Raw genomic sequence first — 16,436 nt, 5'->3', positions numbered from 1 at the left:
ACTTCTTCACAGGATCACTAAGTGAGGAAAGATCATGCTGCAGGTTCTCATTTTGATCATTGGTTTGGCTACTGTACCTTAATTCAGGGCCAAATAGTTATTGGGTAAATGAGTTGATTAACGGATGCATCTGCACTGTAGAATTAATCCATATCCACTTTAACTGCCTTGGCTCAATACTATGGAATCCCAGGAGCTGTAGTTTGGTGAAGCAACAGCACTCTTTGGCAGAGAAGGCTAAAGACGATGAAAAACTACAATTCGCATTATTCCATAGCACAGAGGCATGGCAGATATAGCAGTGTCCAATTGGACTAATTCTACAATGCAGATGTACCTATAGGCACTGGTTCTCAAGATTTGGTCCTCCAAGTGTTTTGGACATCATCTCCCAGAATTCCTGAATATTAGCCAAGCTGGCTAGGGATTTTGGGAGGTAAAGTCCCAAACTCCTAGAAGACCAGAGTTTGGAAATCCTGGGCTAAGGAAAACCAAAAGCCACAGTGGCCCCAAGGGAGGAGAAACAGCCCCTTTTGTTTATTCCTATATAGATACTGAAAATCCTGATGCTTTATTCTGGGTTATGTGTTGTGTGTTTGTAACTGATGGAATATGCTATATTTTGATGTTATTGTTCCCCACCTGCATACATGTAGAAAGGCAGGTAAGAAATTACTGTTGATGATGATGAAAGCAAAACGACCCTATTCTTATACCTGACAAGTACAGGCCCCTTCTTCTCCAGTTATCTCTCCCTCTCTGATTCCATTAGTAAATGTGTCCACACTTATTATTATTCAAAGTGAGAGGACCTAAATCCCTGTCAAATTCAGCCCCATTGTTCTGCAATTCTGTCATCCACTCTCTTTCTGGTCCCATTCAGTAAATAAATTGTGGTGTCTCCTTACGACCCCAACACCAGCCCCACACATGATTAGCAAGAATAAGAAAAAACTATTATTATAATAATTATTATAATTATTTTAACTATTATTATTATAACCACTATCTTTAGTACAGTATTGCTAATATTAATATAGCTACCGTTATTTACTACTATTATTAGTATAAAGGTGAAAGGGTCTAATTCTTATTTCTAGCAAATGCAGCCCCATTTTCTTTTGGGTCTCTCTGATCCCATTCAGCAAATATGCCTATAAATGTTGGGGTTTCTCATTGTGACCCCAAGAATTATCATTATTATTCCAAGTGAAAGAACCTAATCCAATTCTAGTTCTCTCTCTTTGTAATCCTAATCAGTAAATATCTCTATAAATGGTGGGATGCCTCATTGTGACCCCCAAGAACTATTATTATTATAATTACTACTACTACTACTACTACTGTACTTCAAGTGAAAGAATCTAATCCAATTCTGTCTCCCTTTCTCTTGGTAATCCCAATTAGTACATATGTCCATAAATGACCCCAAGAACTATTATTATTATTTCAAGTGAATGAAACTAATCCACTAATCCAATTCTATCTATCTCTCTCTCTCTCGCTTTGTAATCCCAATTTGTATATACGTCCATAAATGGTAGTGTCTCACTATGCTTATTTTTATTGTTGCTGCTGTTATTCCAAGTGAAAGAACCTAATCCAATGCACTCTCTCTCTTTGTAATCCTAATTAGTAAATATGTCTCTAAATGGTGGGGTGTCTCACTGTGACCCAAGTATTATTATTATTATTACTCTATGTGAGAGAACCTAATCCAATTCTCTCACACACACAGTCATTTTAAAATCCCAATTAGTGAATATATCTATAAATGGTGGGATGCCTCAGTGTGACCCCAAAATTATTATTAATATTATTATTATCATTATTCCAAGTGAAAGAACCTAATCCAGTTCTGTGTCTCTCTATCTCTCTTTGTAATCCTGATTAGTGAACATGCCTATAAATGGTTGTATGCCTCACTGTGACCCCAAGAACTATTATTATTATTACTCCAAGTGGAAGAACCTAATCCAATTCTCTCTTTTCCTCTTTGTAATCCCAATTAGTAAATATGTCTATAAATGGTGAGCTGCCCCATAACCCTAGTACCACAATTATTATTCTAAAGTGAGTGGAACTAATCCAATTCTGTCTCTTTCTCACTTTGTAATCCCAAGTGAAAGAACCTAATCCAATTCTCTCTCTCTCTTTGTAATCCCAGTTCATAAATATGTCCACAAATGGTGATGTCTCACTATGACCTCAAGAACTTTTACTGCCGTTGTTAGTTCAAGTGAAAGAACTAATACAGTTCAGTCTCTTTCTATCTCTCTTTGTAATCCCAATTAGTAAATTTATCTATAAATGGTGGGACGCTTCACTGTGACCCCAGGAACTATTATTATTATTATTATTATTATTATTATTATTATTCCAAGTGGAAAACCTAATCAAATTCTCTTTCTTTGTTATCCCGATTCATAAATATGTCCATAAATGGCGGTGTCTCACTGTGACCTCAAGAACTCTTCTTATTGTTGCTATTATTCCAAGTGAAAGAACCTAATCCAATTAGTAATCTCTTTGTAATGCCAATTAGGAATATGTCTATAAATGGTGAGCCCAAGAACTATTATTATTATTACTCCAAGTGACAGAACCTAATCAAATTCTTTCTCTCTCTTTGTAATCCCAATTACTTAATATCTCTATAAATAGTGAACCCAAGAACTTATTATTATTATTATTATTATTATTATTATTATTCCAAATGAATGAAACTACTCCAATTGTCTTATTCTCGCTTTGTAATCCCAAATGAAAGAACCTAATCCAATTCCCTCTCTCTCTCTCTCTCTTTGTAATCCCAATCAGTAAATATATATGTAAATGGTGGGATGCCTCACGGTGACCCCAAGAACTATTATTATTATTATTCCAAGTGAATGAAACTAATGCAATTATGCCTCTCTCTTTGCTCATAATAGAATATCCTGAAGCAGAGCCAGTGATTTCCTACTGAAATGTAAGTCATATGAATATTGCTTTGGTTATTTTGCATTGATCATTGACTGATTTAATTTTGATACTGTGCAATAACTGGGGTGCTATGGTATATATATATTATGTATGTTAAGGTTCCTTTTTATACATGTAAATGTAGTGCCAGAGACTTTACTACTACTAGAATACCACTGAAAGGAACAGAGAAGAATCAATGACCTGAGGAAGGTGTTCCTACTACAAACACCGAAACAACCTTGTAGTAACCTTTGTCACCTCGTAGAACTACCCAGCATACCTTGTAGTAACCTTTGTCACCTCGTAGAACTCTTCTCTGACACTACTACAACTTTGTATGCAACAAATGGTCCTCCAAGATATCTTAAACTGACTATTTGAATCATTAGACATATTCTGTCAATATATTGGATTACTGTGTTTTTTTGTTTTTGTTTTTGTCTTTGGACCATAATTTTTATTTATCGTATCGGGAGCAAACCAAGGGTACAGTTGCAATGCATTTAAAAAAGAACACTTAAAAAAAAACCCTTGGCATTATACTAAATGTCCTTTGACCAGAATCTGGCCACTTGGATTGCCTCTGGTGTGGCTGTGAGAAGGTCCTCCACTGTTCATGTGGTAGGTCTCAGGCTGCATTGTAATACGTGGTCTGCTCTTCTCCACACTTGCATGTCGTGGACTCCACTTTGTGGCCCCATATCTATTCATTTATTTATTTTACATTTGTTATACATTATTTTACAGCAGATTCATATTATTCAATACAACCTACCATACTTTAACTTTTGGCATCTACCTTTATTTTTCTGCTTATACATATTATCTATTCTCACCACTGTGCTCCCCTCCCCACCCCACCCACCCCAAGCCACAACTTTTACATATCATCTGTCCTAAATTTCAGTTCCTCTTGTGGAGGTGCCTTTCCCTCTTTCTTTTTAAATCCTTTTTCAATACATTTCCTCCATACATAATCAAAATCACTTTGTTTCCATATACCTCCTTTTAACTTTTAATATACATGTCAGCTTATCATTTATTGCTAATTTCCACACTTCCTTGTACCACTCCTCTATTTCTTTATTTATTTCTCTTTTCCAATTCCTTGTTATAAGCAGTCTTGCTGATTACTATGTTAATTAAGAGGAGATTGATGGCTCCCATTTGAAATTTATTTACTGACGTTTATTTACAATAGATATAAGATTTGTTCCTTTATGTTGTTTACATAAGTTAAAAAAAACCTGTCGAATGATATAAAACATTTGATGTTTCAAATATAACAATAACATACTATTTCTTGTATCTAAGCATATCTTTCTTTGTAAACCCAATTAGTACATATGCCTATAAATGGTGGAATGCCTCACTGTGACCCCAAGAACTATGATTTTGGGTTGTTGTAGGTTTTTTCGGGCTATATGGCCATGGTCTAGAGGCATTCCCTCCTGACGTTTCGCCTGCATCTGTGGCAAGCATCCTCAGAGGTAGTGAGGTCTGTTGGAACTAGGAAAAAGGGTTTATATATCTGTGGAATGACCAGGGTGAGACACAGGATTCTTGTCTGCTGGAGCTAGGTGTGAATGTTTCAACTGACCACTTTGATTAGCATATAATGGCCTGACAGTGCCTAGAGCAAACTTTTGTTGAGAGGTGGTTAGATGATCCTCTCACCTCTGCAGGAGTCTACCGTATACCATGCAGCTGTGGACAAATCTACATAGGGACCACCAAATGCAGCGCCCAGACACGCATCAAGGAACATGAAAGGCACTGCAGACTACTTCAACCAGAGAAGTCAGCCATAGCAGAGCACCTGATGAACCAACCTGGACACAGCATATTATTTGAGAACACAGAAGTGCTGGACCACTCTCACAACCACCATGTCAGACTACACAGAGAAGCCATTGAAATCCACAAGCATGTGGACAATTTCAACAGAAAGGAGGAAACCATGAAAATGAACAAAATCTGGCTACCAGTATTAAAAAAAACTCTAAAATTACAACAGCACAACAACAGAGAGGAAACAAACAAGGACATCTAATCATCTCTCAACAAAAGTTTGCTCTAGGCATTATTTATTTATTTATCTATCGTGTCATCAGCAACCATACCACTGTATTACATTTCTAACAGAACAAAACAAACACGCAGATTAAAAAAAACAAAAAACTTGGTAGTTGATTAAATGTCCTTTGACCAGTATCTGGCCACTTGCAGTGCCTCTGGTGTTGCCGCAAGGAGGTCCTCCATTGTGCATGTGGCAGGGCTCAGGGTGCATTGCAGCAGGTGGTCAGTGGTTTGTTCTTCTCCGCACTCGCATGCCGTGGTTTCCACCCTGTAGTCCCATTTCTTAAGATTGGCTCTGCATCTCGTGGTGCATCTCGTGGTGCCAGAGCGCAGTCTGTTCAGCGCCTTCCAAGTCGCCCAGTCTTCTGTGTGCCCAGGGGGGAGTCTCTCATCTGGTATCACCCATGGATTGAGGTGCTGGGTTTAGGCCTGCCACTTTTGGACTCTCGCTTGCTGAGGTGTTCCAGCGAGTGTCTCTGTAGATCTAAGAAAACTATGTCTTGATTTAAGTCATTGACGTGCTGGCTGATACCCAAACAGGGGATGAGCTGGAGATGTCTCTGCCTTGGCCCTTTCACTATTGGGTGCTACTTCTCGGCGGATGTCAGGTGGTGCAATACCGGCTAAGCTCTAGGCACTGTCAAGCTCTAGGCCAGTGGTTCTCAACCTTCCTAATGCCGCGACCCCTTAATACAGTCCCTCATGTTGTGGTGACCCCCAACTATAACATTGTTTTCGTTGCTACTTCATAACAGCCATTTTACTGCTGTTATAAATCATAATGTAAATATTAGATATGCAAGATGTATTTTCATTCACTGGACCAAACTGGGCACAAATACCCAATGCACCCACATGTAAGTGGGGTTGGGGGATGATTGATTTTGTAATTTGGGAGTTGTGGTTGCTGGGATTTATAGTTCGCCTACAATCAAAGAGCATTCTGAACTCCGCCAGCGATGGATTTGAACCTAATTTGCCACACAGAACTCCCATGACCAATGGAAAACACTGGAAGGGTTTGGTGGGTATTGACCATGAGTTTGGGAGTTGTAGTTCACCTATATCCAGAGAGCACTGTGGCCTCACGCAATGGTGGATCTGGACCAAACTTGGCACAAATACTCAATATGCGCAAATGTGAACACTGGTGGAGCCTGGGGAAAATAGACCTTGACTTTTGGGAGTTGTAGTTGCTGGGATTTATAGTTTATTACAATCAAAGAGCATTCTGAACTCCACCAACGATAGAATTGGCTCAAACTTCCCACATGGAATTCCATGACCATCAGAAAATACTGTGTTTTCTGATGGTCTTTGGTGACCCCTCTGACATCCCTTAGCAACCCCCTCAGGGGTCCCGACCCCCAGGTTGAGAAATACTGCTCTAGGCACTGTCAAGCCACTGTCAAGGTGGTCATTTGAAACATTCACACCTAGCTCCAGCAGACAAGAATCCTTTGTCCCACCCTGGTCATTCCACAGATATATAAACCCTTTTTCTTAATTCCAACAGACCTCACTACTTCTGAGGATGCTTGCCATAGATGCAGGCGAAACGTCAGGAGAGAATGCCTCTAGACCATGACCATATAGCCCAAAAAAACCTACAACAACCCAGTGACTCAGGCCATGAAAGCCTTCGACAATAAACTATGATTTTGATTATTTGAAACAGGTGGTCATTTGAAACATTCACACCTAGCTCCAGCAGACAAGAATCCTTTGTCCCACCCTGGTCATTCCACAGATATATAAATCCCTTTTCTCAATTCCAACAGACCTCACTACATCTGAGGATGCTTGCCATAGATGCAGGCGAAACGTCAGGAGAGAATGCCTCTAGACCATGGCCATATAGCCCGAAAAAACCTACAACAACCCAGTGATTCAGGCCATGAATGTCTTGGACAATAAACTATGATTTTGATTATTTAAAGTGAAAGGGCACCCCCCCCCCCTTTACTGAAGTTCTCTCTCCTTCTGCTCCTACTGAATTCAATGAATGTGTTTATAGATGGCGGGGTGCCTCCTTGTGACCCCAAAGTCCCTCCAACACAGGGCCAGAGCGAGGCCTCTGGAGGGAGAAGGCCTCCCGGGGGAATCAAAGCAGAGCTGCGGTGCGGCCTAGCCCGGCTTCCTTCCTCCTGGCGCCCAAGGAAAGCCTCGTCCCCACCCGCCCGCCTCTTCCCCTTCCCCGGGGAGAAAGGGAGGCCGCTGGCTGTTACCTTTTCGGCGCGGCCTGCTCCATCCTGACGCCAGCGGCTCCGCAGGTCCCCCTGACTGGGCCTGGCCGAGGAAGGATCCCCTTCAGAAACTCTCCTCACAACTTTCGCCCGCTGCTGGCCCTTTAAAACGCCCCCTCCTCTTCCGGAGCCGCACTTCAATCGCAACCCCTCTGCCACTCAAGCGTTGGCCCACCCACAACCCTTCCTATTGGCTGCAAGGGGGTTCTGCTTAACGGCTATTGGCCCTCGCAAAAGCCAGTCGGAAAGCCAGAAAGCGGAAGAGAAAGTTGCTTCAGGCCCGGTGAATCTACGAAGGGACTCAATGGCCAGGAGGGACCAGAAGGGAGGGATTACGTCATCGTAATACGTCATCGACGGAGGGCCGTAAGGGCTCTTTTGCCCATCATGCACCGCGCCAATATGGTCTCCCAATGGGGAACGGTGCATGCTGGGCAATGTAGTCTTTGCTCATCATAAAACAGGACTCAACAGCAAAACCGCAGAGAGGGAACAACCAGGCACATCTTAACACCTCTCAACAGAACATTTCCCCAGGCTCAGCCAGGCCTTCAAATGCTAATGAAGGTGGTCAGCTGAAACATTCACACCTAGCTCCAGCAGACAAGAGTCCTTTGTCCCACCCTGGTCATTCCACAGATATATAAACCCATTTTCCTATTTCCACAGACCTCACTACCTCTGAGGATGCTTGCCATAGATGCAGGCGAAACGTCAGGAGAAATGCCTCTAGAACATGGCCCTATAGCCCGAAAAAACCTACAGGAACCTAGGAGAGTGATTTTTATACACCTGGATTGATATACACCTGGTACACCTCGCCTGAGGATTATTGTATACCATGTTTTGTAATAATTTTGTGCACACTGAACCATCATAACACAAAGATGCAAAGATGTCACTGTTTTAGGATGCATCTACACTGTAGAGTTGATCCACTTTGACACCCTTTCAACTGCTATGGCTGAATACTGTGGAATCTTGAAAGCTGTAGCTTTATCAGGTGTTCAGCCTTCTCTGAGAAATAATGCAAACCACAACTCCCAGGATTCCATAGCAATGAGCCATAGCAATTAAAGTGGTATCAAACTGAATTAATCCTACAGTGTAGACTAGGCATGGGCAAACTTCATCCCTCCAGATGTTCTGGACTACAACTCCCACAATTCCTAGCAGCGTCAGGCCCTTTCCTTTTCACCCTCAGCCGCTTAAGCGGCTGAGGGTGAAAAGGAAGGGGCCTGAGGCTGTTAGGAATAGTGGGAGTTGTAGTCCAGAACAGCTGGAGGGATGAAGTTTGTCCATGCCCGGTGTAGACGCACTCTGTCACCCATTTAGATAATTTCAGGATGAGGGATGCTCAAACTGTTTAGCAAGCCTTGCAAATGCTGATTTCTTTTCAGTAAATGTTTGGTTTTTATACTTATTTTATTCTTCAATATCTGGGGTCACATAAAATGTTTTCAGGCCAAAACGGGTGGAAAAGTTTAAGAAGCCCTGTTTCTTAAACAATGGGTACCAACCCCAAATGGGTCATTAAAAAAATTGGCCATGTAAAAGTTTTCCAAATGCCACCTAGTGGCTGTTTTAGACATTTACATGAACCTGTTGTGCAGCATTTACAGTGGGCTCAGTAGAAGATGCGGCTGCCGCACTTCATAAAAAAGATCTTGTCCTTTCCCCTTACTACTTTTCTATCCAAAGTCTTAATTGTCTAGTTGTAGTTTTATCAGGGGTTTAGCCTTCTCTGAGAAATAGTGCAGCTCTTATCCTTTTGCTGCTTTATCACCTATACACATTAGACCTACCATTAAATTGTTGTACCAGACCATCCTCCTACAATGAGACTTGAATTGGTGGTTGTTCCTGATGCTTGTTTTATTGTTTTTTATAATGTTGCTTATGTTGTTTTTATATTGATTATTGCATTTTATATTGATTATTGCATGTTATGTTTTAACTGTTGACTGGGCTTGGTTTCATGTAAACTGCCCCGAGTCCCTTCAAGGAGATGGAGGGAGGGTATAGAAATAAAGTTATTATATTATTATTATGTGAAATACAAGATGAGTCCACAGCAAACAAAAACACTTTGCTGGCTGTTGTATTTGATCACACATTGGACACTTCCCAAGTGTCTAGGACTGTGTGATGCATCGGTGAATAATGCATGCAGATCCCTGTAGGGTGGCCTTTTGCAGCTGACAGATGGTAATTTTGTCAGCGCTGATTGTGTTTAAGTGCAGGCCAAGGTCTTTAGGCACTGCACCCACTGTGCCGATCACCACTGGGAACACCTTGTCCGGCTTGTGCCAGAGTCTTTGCAGTTCAATCTTTATATCCTCATATCATGTCAGCTTTTCCAGTTGTTTCTCTTCAATCCTGCTGTCATCTAGGATTGCAAGATTGACAATCCATAAAACTCTGTCTGTCTGAATTCGGAAGTCGCAGAGTAGTTTGACATGTTCATTTTCTGTAACTTTTTCCGGCTTGTGATTCCACCAGTTCTTTACCACAGGCAGGTGGTATTTATGGCACAGGTTCCAATGAATCATCTGAGCAACGGTATTATGCCTCTGTTTGTAGTCTGTCTATGCGATCTTCTTGCAGCAGCTGAGGATGTGATCTATTGTTTCATCTGCTTCCTTGCAGAGTCTGCATTTGGGATCTGTCATCGACTTTTCAATTCTGGCTTTGATGGCATTTGTTCTAATATTTATATTATTTATATTATAAATATAACTATAATATATAATGTATAATAAATAATAATAATTATTATTATTTATTATACATTATATATTATAGTTATTATTGTTGTTGTTATAAAAAGGGAAACCAGGCTGTTTAGCAAGCCTTGCAAATCAGTAAATGTTTTATATATACATATATATCTGAGATCACATAAAGATTTCTCAGGATGAAAGAGCTTGTGAGTGTAGAAGCCCTGGCCTAGGCCAGTTGGATTATTTTGGTTCCTCAGGACCCTTCCACACAGCCCCATATCCCAGAATATCAAGGCAGAAAATCCCACATTATCTGCTTTGAACTGGAATATATGCCAATGTGGACTCAGCTAACCCAGTTCAAAGCAGATATTTTGGGATTTTCTGCCTTGATATTCTGGGATATGGGGCTGTGTGGAATGGCCCTCAGATAGAAAAGGAGGCACGCATCTTTCCTGGAAGTAAAACATAAAATCTAAGGGCCCTCCCACATAGGCATATAACCCAGAATATCAAGGCAGATGATCCACAATATCTGCTTTGAACTGGATTATCTGAGTCACACTGCCGTATAATCTGGTTCAATGTGGATTTTATACAGCTGTATGGTTATTATGAACTGTCAAGCGGCTGATTTTTCATGACCAAATACATCCCTTTAGTGGCCTTTTCCTGTTACCTAATTTTAACATCACAATAATCTGGCATTTGAAGTGCAGGAAAAAATGAAAATACTATTTGCTTCTGGTTAAATATACTTATACTAAAGAAATAAACAATCAAAGGAATTTCCTTCTTCAAACTGAAAATCAAGCATCATAGCAATTGATCCACAGTGTTACTAAAGCATGACTATGGCCCCTTCTACACTGCCATATAAAATCCAGATTATCTTCTTTGAAATCTATTATATGGTAGTGTAGACTCAGGCCCCTTCTACACTGTCATACAATCTAGATTATCGAAGCAGATAATCCACATTATCTGCCTTGAACTGGATTATATGAGTCTGTACTGCTATATAATCCAGTCAAAGATAGATTATATAACTGTGTAGAAGGAGCCTGAAGCTGAATCTACACTGTGCTACATCCCAGAATCTGACCCCAGATTATCTACTTATATTATCTGGCAGTGTAGACTCATATTATCCAGTTCAAAACAAATAATCTGGGATCAGATCCTGGAATATAGAGCAGTGTAGATCAAACCTTAGGTTAGGGTATATACAGTAGGAGTTTTTTCCCTTATGAAATAAAACCTTACATTTAAGGAATTCCTGATCAGACTGCGAATAATCATCCATCCATCCCTCCCCACCTCTTTTTTGTTGCTTTCTTTATATCAGTAGAATAGAATAGCCAGCCACATTGATTTCCATCACATCAATGTCATGGTTTATCCGTTTCCCTCTATTATTGAAGACCTGGATGAGAGAGAAAGAGAAATGCAGTCTCTTTATTCATGAACATTAGTGTCAGAAACATGAAACTGCAACAATGAGAGATGGAAATCTGACACGCTCGCTCTGCATTGGGTGTGAGGAGGATTCGAAGTATGGTGTTAGAGAACCTTGCCCTGTTGAAGAGAATGCACCACATAAATCAGCCAATAACCTTGGCTACATTTGTCTAGAACTAAACCAAAGAAAGAGAAAACAGGCAGAGCAGAAGTCTGTTCCCTTATCAGCTTTAGTAATCTTATTCACACTGAGAGACCAGATGTAACTAAGGGGCCCAGGGAAAAATAAAAAGAAGATGGACTGTAAGAAGATGCACAGTAATGTACAATCTGCATTTACAGTTCAATAAACAGATTGATAATCTGCATATATGGTTCTGCTACGTAAGGGAAATTTCTACAATATCTGCTAGCAAATGCATACCATCCAGTGGGATTCTTATTTGACAGACTGCTGGTGAAAATCAGGGTGTTATTGTGATGATGTCATTAGCGAGACGTCTCAAAAAAGACGTCTCAAAAAAGAAATGACTGAGCATTACCCTATAGTGACAAAAATTAAGTTTGTTCCTGAGTTTCCATCTACATTACCCTATAATACAATTTCATAATGCAGTTTAACTACATTGAACTGCATTAAATATGGGATCAAATTTAGAGTAAGGACCACGGTAATGCACGTCCCTGCCCGGCGAGCTTTATGCTAAACCAGATTTTTCCCAATTGAAAGCACACTCACCAAGACTGAAAGCAGTAACAGAGGCTTATTTGCAACCTGGCCAGATATTTACGTGTACAGCTAGCACCAAAAATACACACATGTTCGCGAATACAGAGACACAAGACTTTATAAACTTGACAGCTATTTAAACTTTCTTGCTCCACCGACTCCCTTCCCTGATTGGCTAGAGGAAGAGCTGGTTTGGATCCGGGCTCCCATTGGCCGCTGTCTCTATGACTTGTCACCTCCATGCAGGGATTCCCCTGGAAGGGATTGATCTGGGGAGTGCCAATCAGCTGTTGAGGGGCAGCTTTTCTGGAATGAGACGAGTCTTGGAAAGTCTGTGTCCACCTCTGGAAATGCAAATAAGTCATTGATTGTTTTCACTGTCTAATTGTTGAGTGATTAAGAAAGTTTCCTGGGAACAGTGAAGGTGAGGTACCCTGAGACAAAAGGTGATGATCCTCTTCTATCAAGCCTTGGGGGCCAGACACAGGAATCTTGTATGCATGTACACTTGGGAGTTCCTGTTTCCACGGTCAGCTGTTGAGTGATCAGCTGGATGAGTACCGGCCAGAAATTATCAGATCTTGCAAAGGAAGCCACCTGTTGTCCAGAAAATGTACACAATGGATCTTGATTGCCAGCTTTGTCTCAGGTGTTGCCCATCCCAGACTAGATTAGCACTACCATATAAAATCCAGATTATCTTATTTGAACTGGATTATATGGCAGTGTAGACTCATATAATTCAGTTCAAAGCAGATAGTGTAGATTATCTGCTTTGATAATCTGGGTTATATGACAGTGTAGAAGGAACCCCAGATGTCTCAGGAAATTCCTCAGCGAGATCAACAAGGGGCAATGATCTATGTGGCTGGCTTTGTGCAGAAGTCACATTCAATTAATACATTTCATAAACAAAGATACAGAGAGGTACAAAGCAGTTCATATTAGTCATATTTTATCTAAAGTGCACAGATATGGGTAGGCATATAGGTATATGGGGGAAGACATGCGAGAAGAGACGGGGTAGGAATAAAATGGACACATGGGAGGAAGGAAAGGATACATTTTATCACAATAGGAGATTGGGTTTGTTGTGTTAGAAATCCACCGCTGCAGCCTCTGCTCATATGTCTGCTGATATGAATCAGTGCATCTCTTGATAAAAAATATATAATAATGGAAAGTAGGCTTTTAGGGGTAACAGCTGCTGGTGGTCCGTGGTGGGGTTGTGGAGGTCTCGTGGAAGAGGACAAAGGAAAATATTTAATTTCTCTTGGCTTGTGTGTTCTAGGTGGACTTTAAATCTTTGGGGTGGGGGTGCCATGTTCAACAACAATATAAGTCACACTGTTATATAATGCAGTTCAATGCAGTTGAGCTGCATAATGAAACTGCATTATATGGAGCCTTAGAAGTCCTTGAGCAAAAAGTGAGAAATTTGCTGAAGAGCTTTCTTTTTTCCTAAACTTTCCTCCAAATGCCATGCCTAAAATGCCTCCCCACTTAATGTGGTTCCTCTTCATCTACTCACATTGCTGTTGGGCAAGGAGCTGGGCTGAATGTCAGGAGCTCACAATGACCCGGCTTTGAACTGTCAATCTTGCAATTGGCAAGATTTACTGCAGCTGCAGCTGGTGATTAACCTGCTTTTCTAACCTGCTGTGCTAAAGATAGAGGTATATATAGGCTTTCCCATCTTTGGCATGTTGGAGGCTGCGCTCGATTCTGGCCGCAAAGAGGGTGCTGTCATTCCTCTTTCCCTGCTGAAGAGCTTTGTTCGTAAACTTTATCCTTAATCAAATTGCCGGCATTTTTTTGGCATTTCTTTATGGGTGCCTTAAATACCTCCCCGCTTAAGCGGTACCTGTTCTACTCACATTGTTTTCAAAACTGCTAGGTAGATAGGAACTCACCCTAACCTGGGCTTCGAACAGTCAACCTTTTGGTTGGCAAGATTTACTGCAGCTGGCGGTTAACCTGCTGTGCTAAAGCCCAGCCCTTTTTATTCCAGCAGACTTTGAAGAACTGTGTGTTTTGCAAGAAAAGAGATGTTCTTAACGTGCTGCACTAATTTTATTTTTTACACGTATCTTTAACGGTTTAGATTCTATAGATCATTTAATACCATTTTTAAACATAACTTTATGTATCTTTTATCCATTAGTATTTTGTCTTGCATTTTTTAATCATGCAAGCTGCCTTGAATCCCAACTTTGGGGAAAAGGCAGAGTACAAACAAAATAATGCAGTACAATACAATACATGTGATAGAGATTTATGTAACATGTCCAGAACCAACCAGAGTAATACATGGCAGCTTACAACCCAGTCAAAATCAAGATGCATAATACCAAAAGCCAGACAAGTTTTTTGGCTGCCGATAAAGCAATTCCTCTTCCCCTGCTGGCAGTAGAAATAAAATAATAAGAAATAGATAAACACTTGCTGCCCTTTCATGAAATCTAAAATCAGCTGCCAGAAGTGGAAACCTATGTCTGCATTTCAGCTGGGCTAATCCTGAGCGCACATTTGTTATGACAATTCCAATAATTTTAACAAGTGGTTCTAATATTAGTATTTCCCACATACTGAATGAGCAAACTCTTCTGTATTCAGAAGCACATGAACAGTCACATTTACAGCAGCTCCACTTAAGAAAGCACACAATGTTCTTGGACAACACCAATCCTATCAGTAGCACTTTTGGATCAAAGGCTTAGAAGAAATTATTGTCCTGGCAGAAGAGTTACAAGAGTAGCTCTGTAGGAAATCATCTTTATGAGGACCACCCAAAATATCGCAGTGAGTTTCCAACTTCTCCAAAACTAAGATTAACACAAGGTGGTTACTGTCTGAGGCTTATGGTCAATAACAAAGTGAAACATATCCCACCTCTCCCATTTTGTGTACAAAATCTAATCTTTCTACACCAGTGGCAAAGGGATAGTGTTTTCTCCCATACCTGAAGGCATTACCTTCCAGGATGGAAGAGCAAGCCAGGTGGCACAATATCTCTCTTCCAATTCTGTTGGGGGATCTTAGTTGTTAGACTAAAAAAAATAACCCTCAGTTAGGATAATTTCACCAAAATATAGCAGAGTACCTGGAGTAAACTCCTTAACCAGCAGAAACGTATATGTGGTGAGCAGGAATAGCCTTTTAATCTTTAGGATGGTTGAGGATTGCAGAGTCAATCTTTAAGTTCAAGAGATTTATATTAAAATAAAAAAGAAATACATTCTTGATAGAAAAGATTTGGAGCTACCTAACTTGCTAAATCTCATCTAAAGAGGGTAAAGGGTTTTTTAAAAGTCCATGCAGCTACATTTTGCCTACATTTTTCCTCACAGGGAAAAAGACATCATCAAAGGGGCGGGAGGGGGGGAGGCAGTGGCTGGCAGTAAAAGACAAAGACAAAGCTCTTTAAAACCATTCACAGGAATCTAGGGAAATGAATCCCTGAGCTTGACCCTGTCTCTAACCTAGCTATTCATTGAAGACTAGAAACTTGATGAAACAAAAACTTGTGCAGTCCAGGGATGAAACCCAATAAATTATTTACTGCCACTTCTCAATATTCTGCTTAATGGTAAAGCCACACCTACATCTTGAAGAAGAGTTTTTCAAGATACAGATGAAAATGGTAGAATCATCAGGGCAGGGCTTGAGAACAGTGGTGGAGGATATCACTTAGCATGATGTAGTGGAGCGGAAGAGTGCGAGCACCATAAGCCTTATCAGCAAAAGTTGAGCTAAACCTCCATTCTTATCTCAGCTGCTTCAGCCTTGCAAGTTCTTCTTGAAGGCACAAAATTGGAAAAACACTGGACTCATCAATTCAGCTTTCAATGAAAGCAGCACAGTATCTTTATTTACAAAATATATACACTACAATCTCCAGTCATGTCAGTTCACATCGCAGCACACTGCATGAAGCTCATTTCAGACCTTCTTTTCCGGTTTGCACAGGGAACTCCAAAAGTGGCATTTTACCAATTCTACACATCTCTATTACTTTAACCCAGGGGTCCTCAAACTTTTTAAACAGAGGGCCAGGCCAGACTCCCTCAAACTGTTGGAGGGCCAGATTATAATTAAAAAAAACATGAATGAATTCTTATGCACACTGCACATATCTTATTTGTAGTGCAAAAACACTTTAAAACAACACAATAATTAAAAATGAAGAACAATTTTAACAAATATAAACTTATTAGTATTTCAATGGAA

The 16,436-nt window shown here is 40.5% G+C and overlaps 1 protein-coding gene across 1 annotated transcript in view; it reads right to left on the bottom strand.

The window, feature by feature from the left end:
- STK3 (serine/threonine kinase 3) overlaps window positions 1-7,600 on the bottom strand; it is a 130,019-nt gene extending 122,419 nt beyond the window's left edge. Inside the window, exon 1 of the mRNA XM_060775654.2 lies at window positions 7,275-7,600. Coding sequence (XP_060631637.1) covers window positions 7,275-7,297 — 23 coding nt within the window. The 5' untranslated portion in view covers window positions 7,298-7,600. The remainder of the gene's footprint in view (window positions 1-7,274) is intronic.
- Window positions 7,601-16,436: the final 8,836 nt, after the last annotated feature.

Source organism: Anolis sagrei, chromosome 4 (assembly GCF_037176765.1).
Source record: "Anolis sagrei isolate rAnoSag1 chromosome 4, rAnoSag1.mat, whole genome shotgun sequence".
Lineage (NCBI taxonomy): Eukaryota > Metazoa > Chordata > Lepidosauria > Squamata > Dactyloidae > Anolis > Anolis sagrei.
Note: the sequence above shows the minus strand (reverse complement) of the source record. Positions and strands in the feature narration are given on the sequence as shown.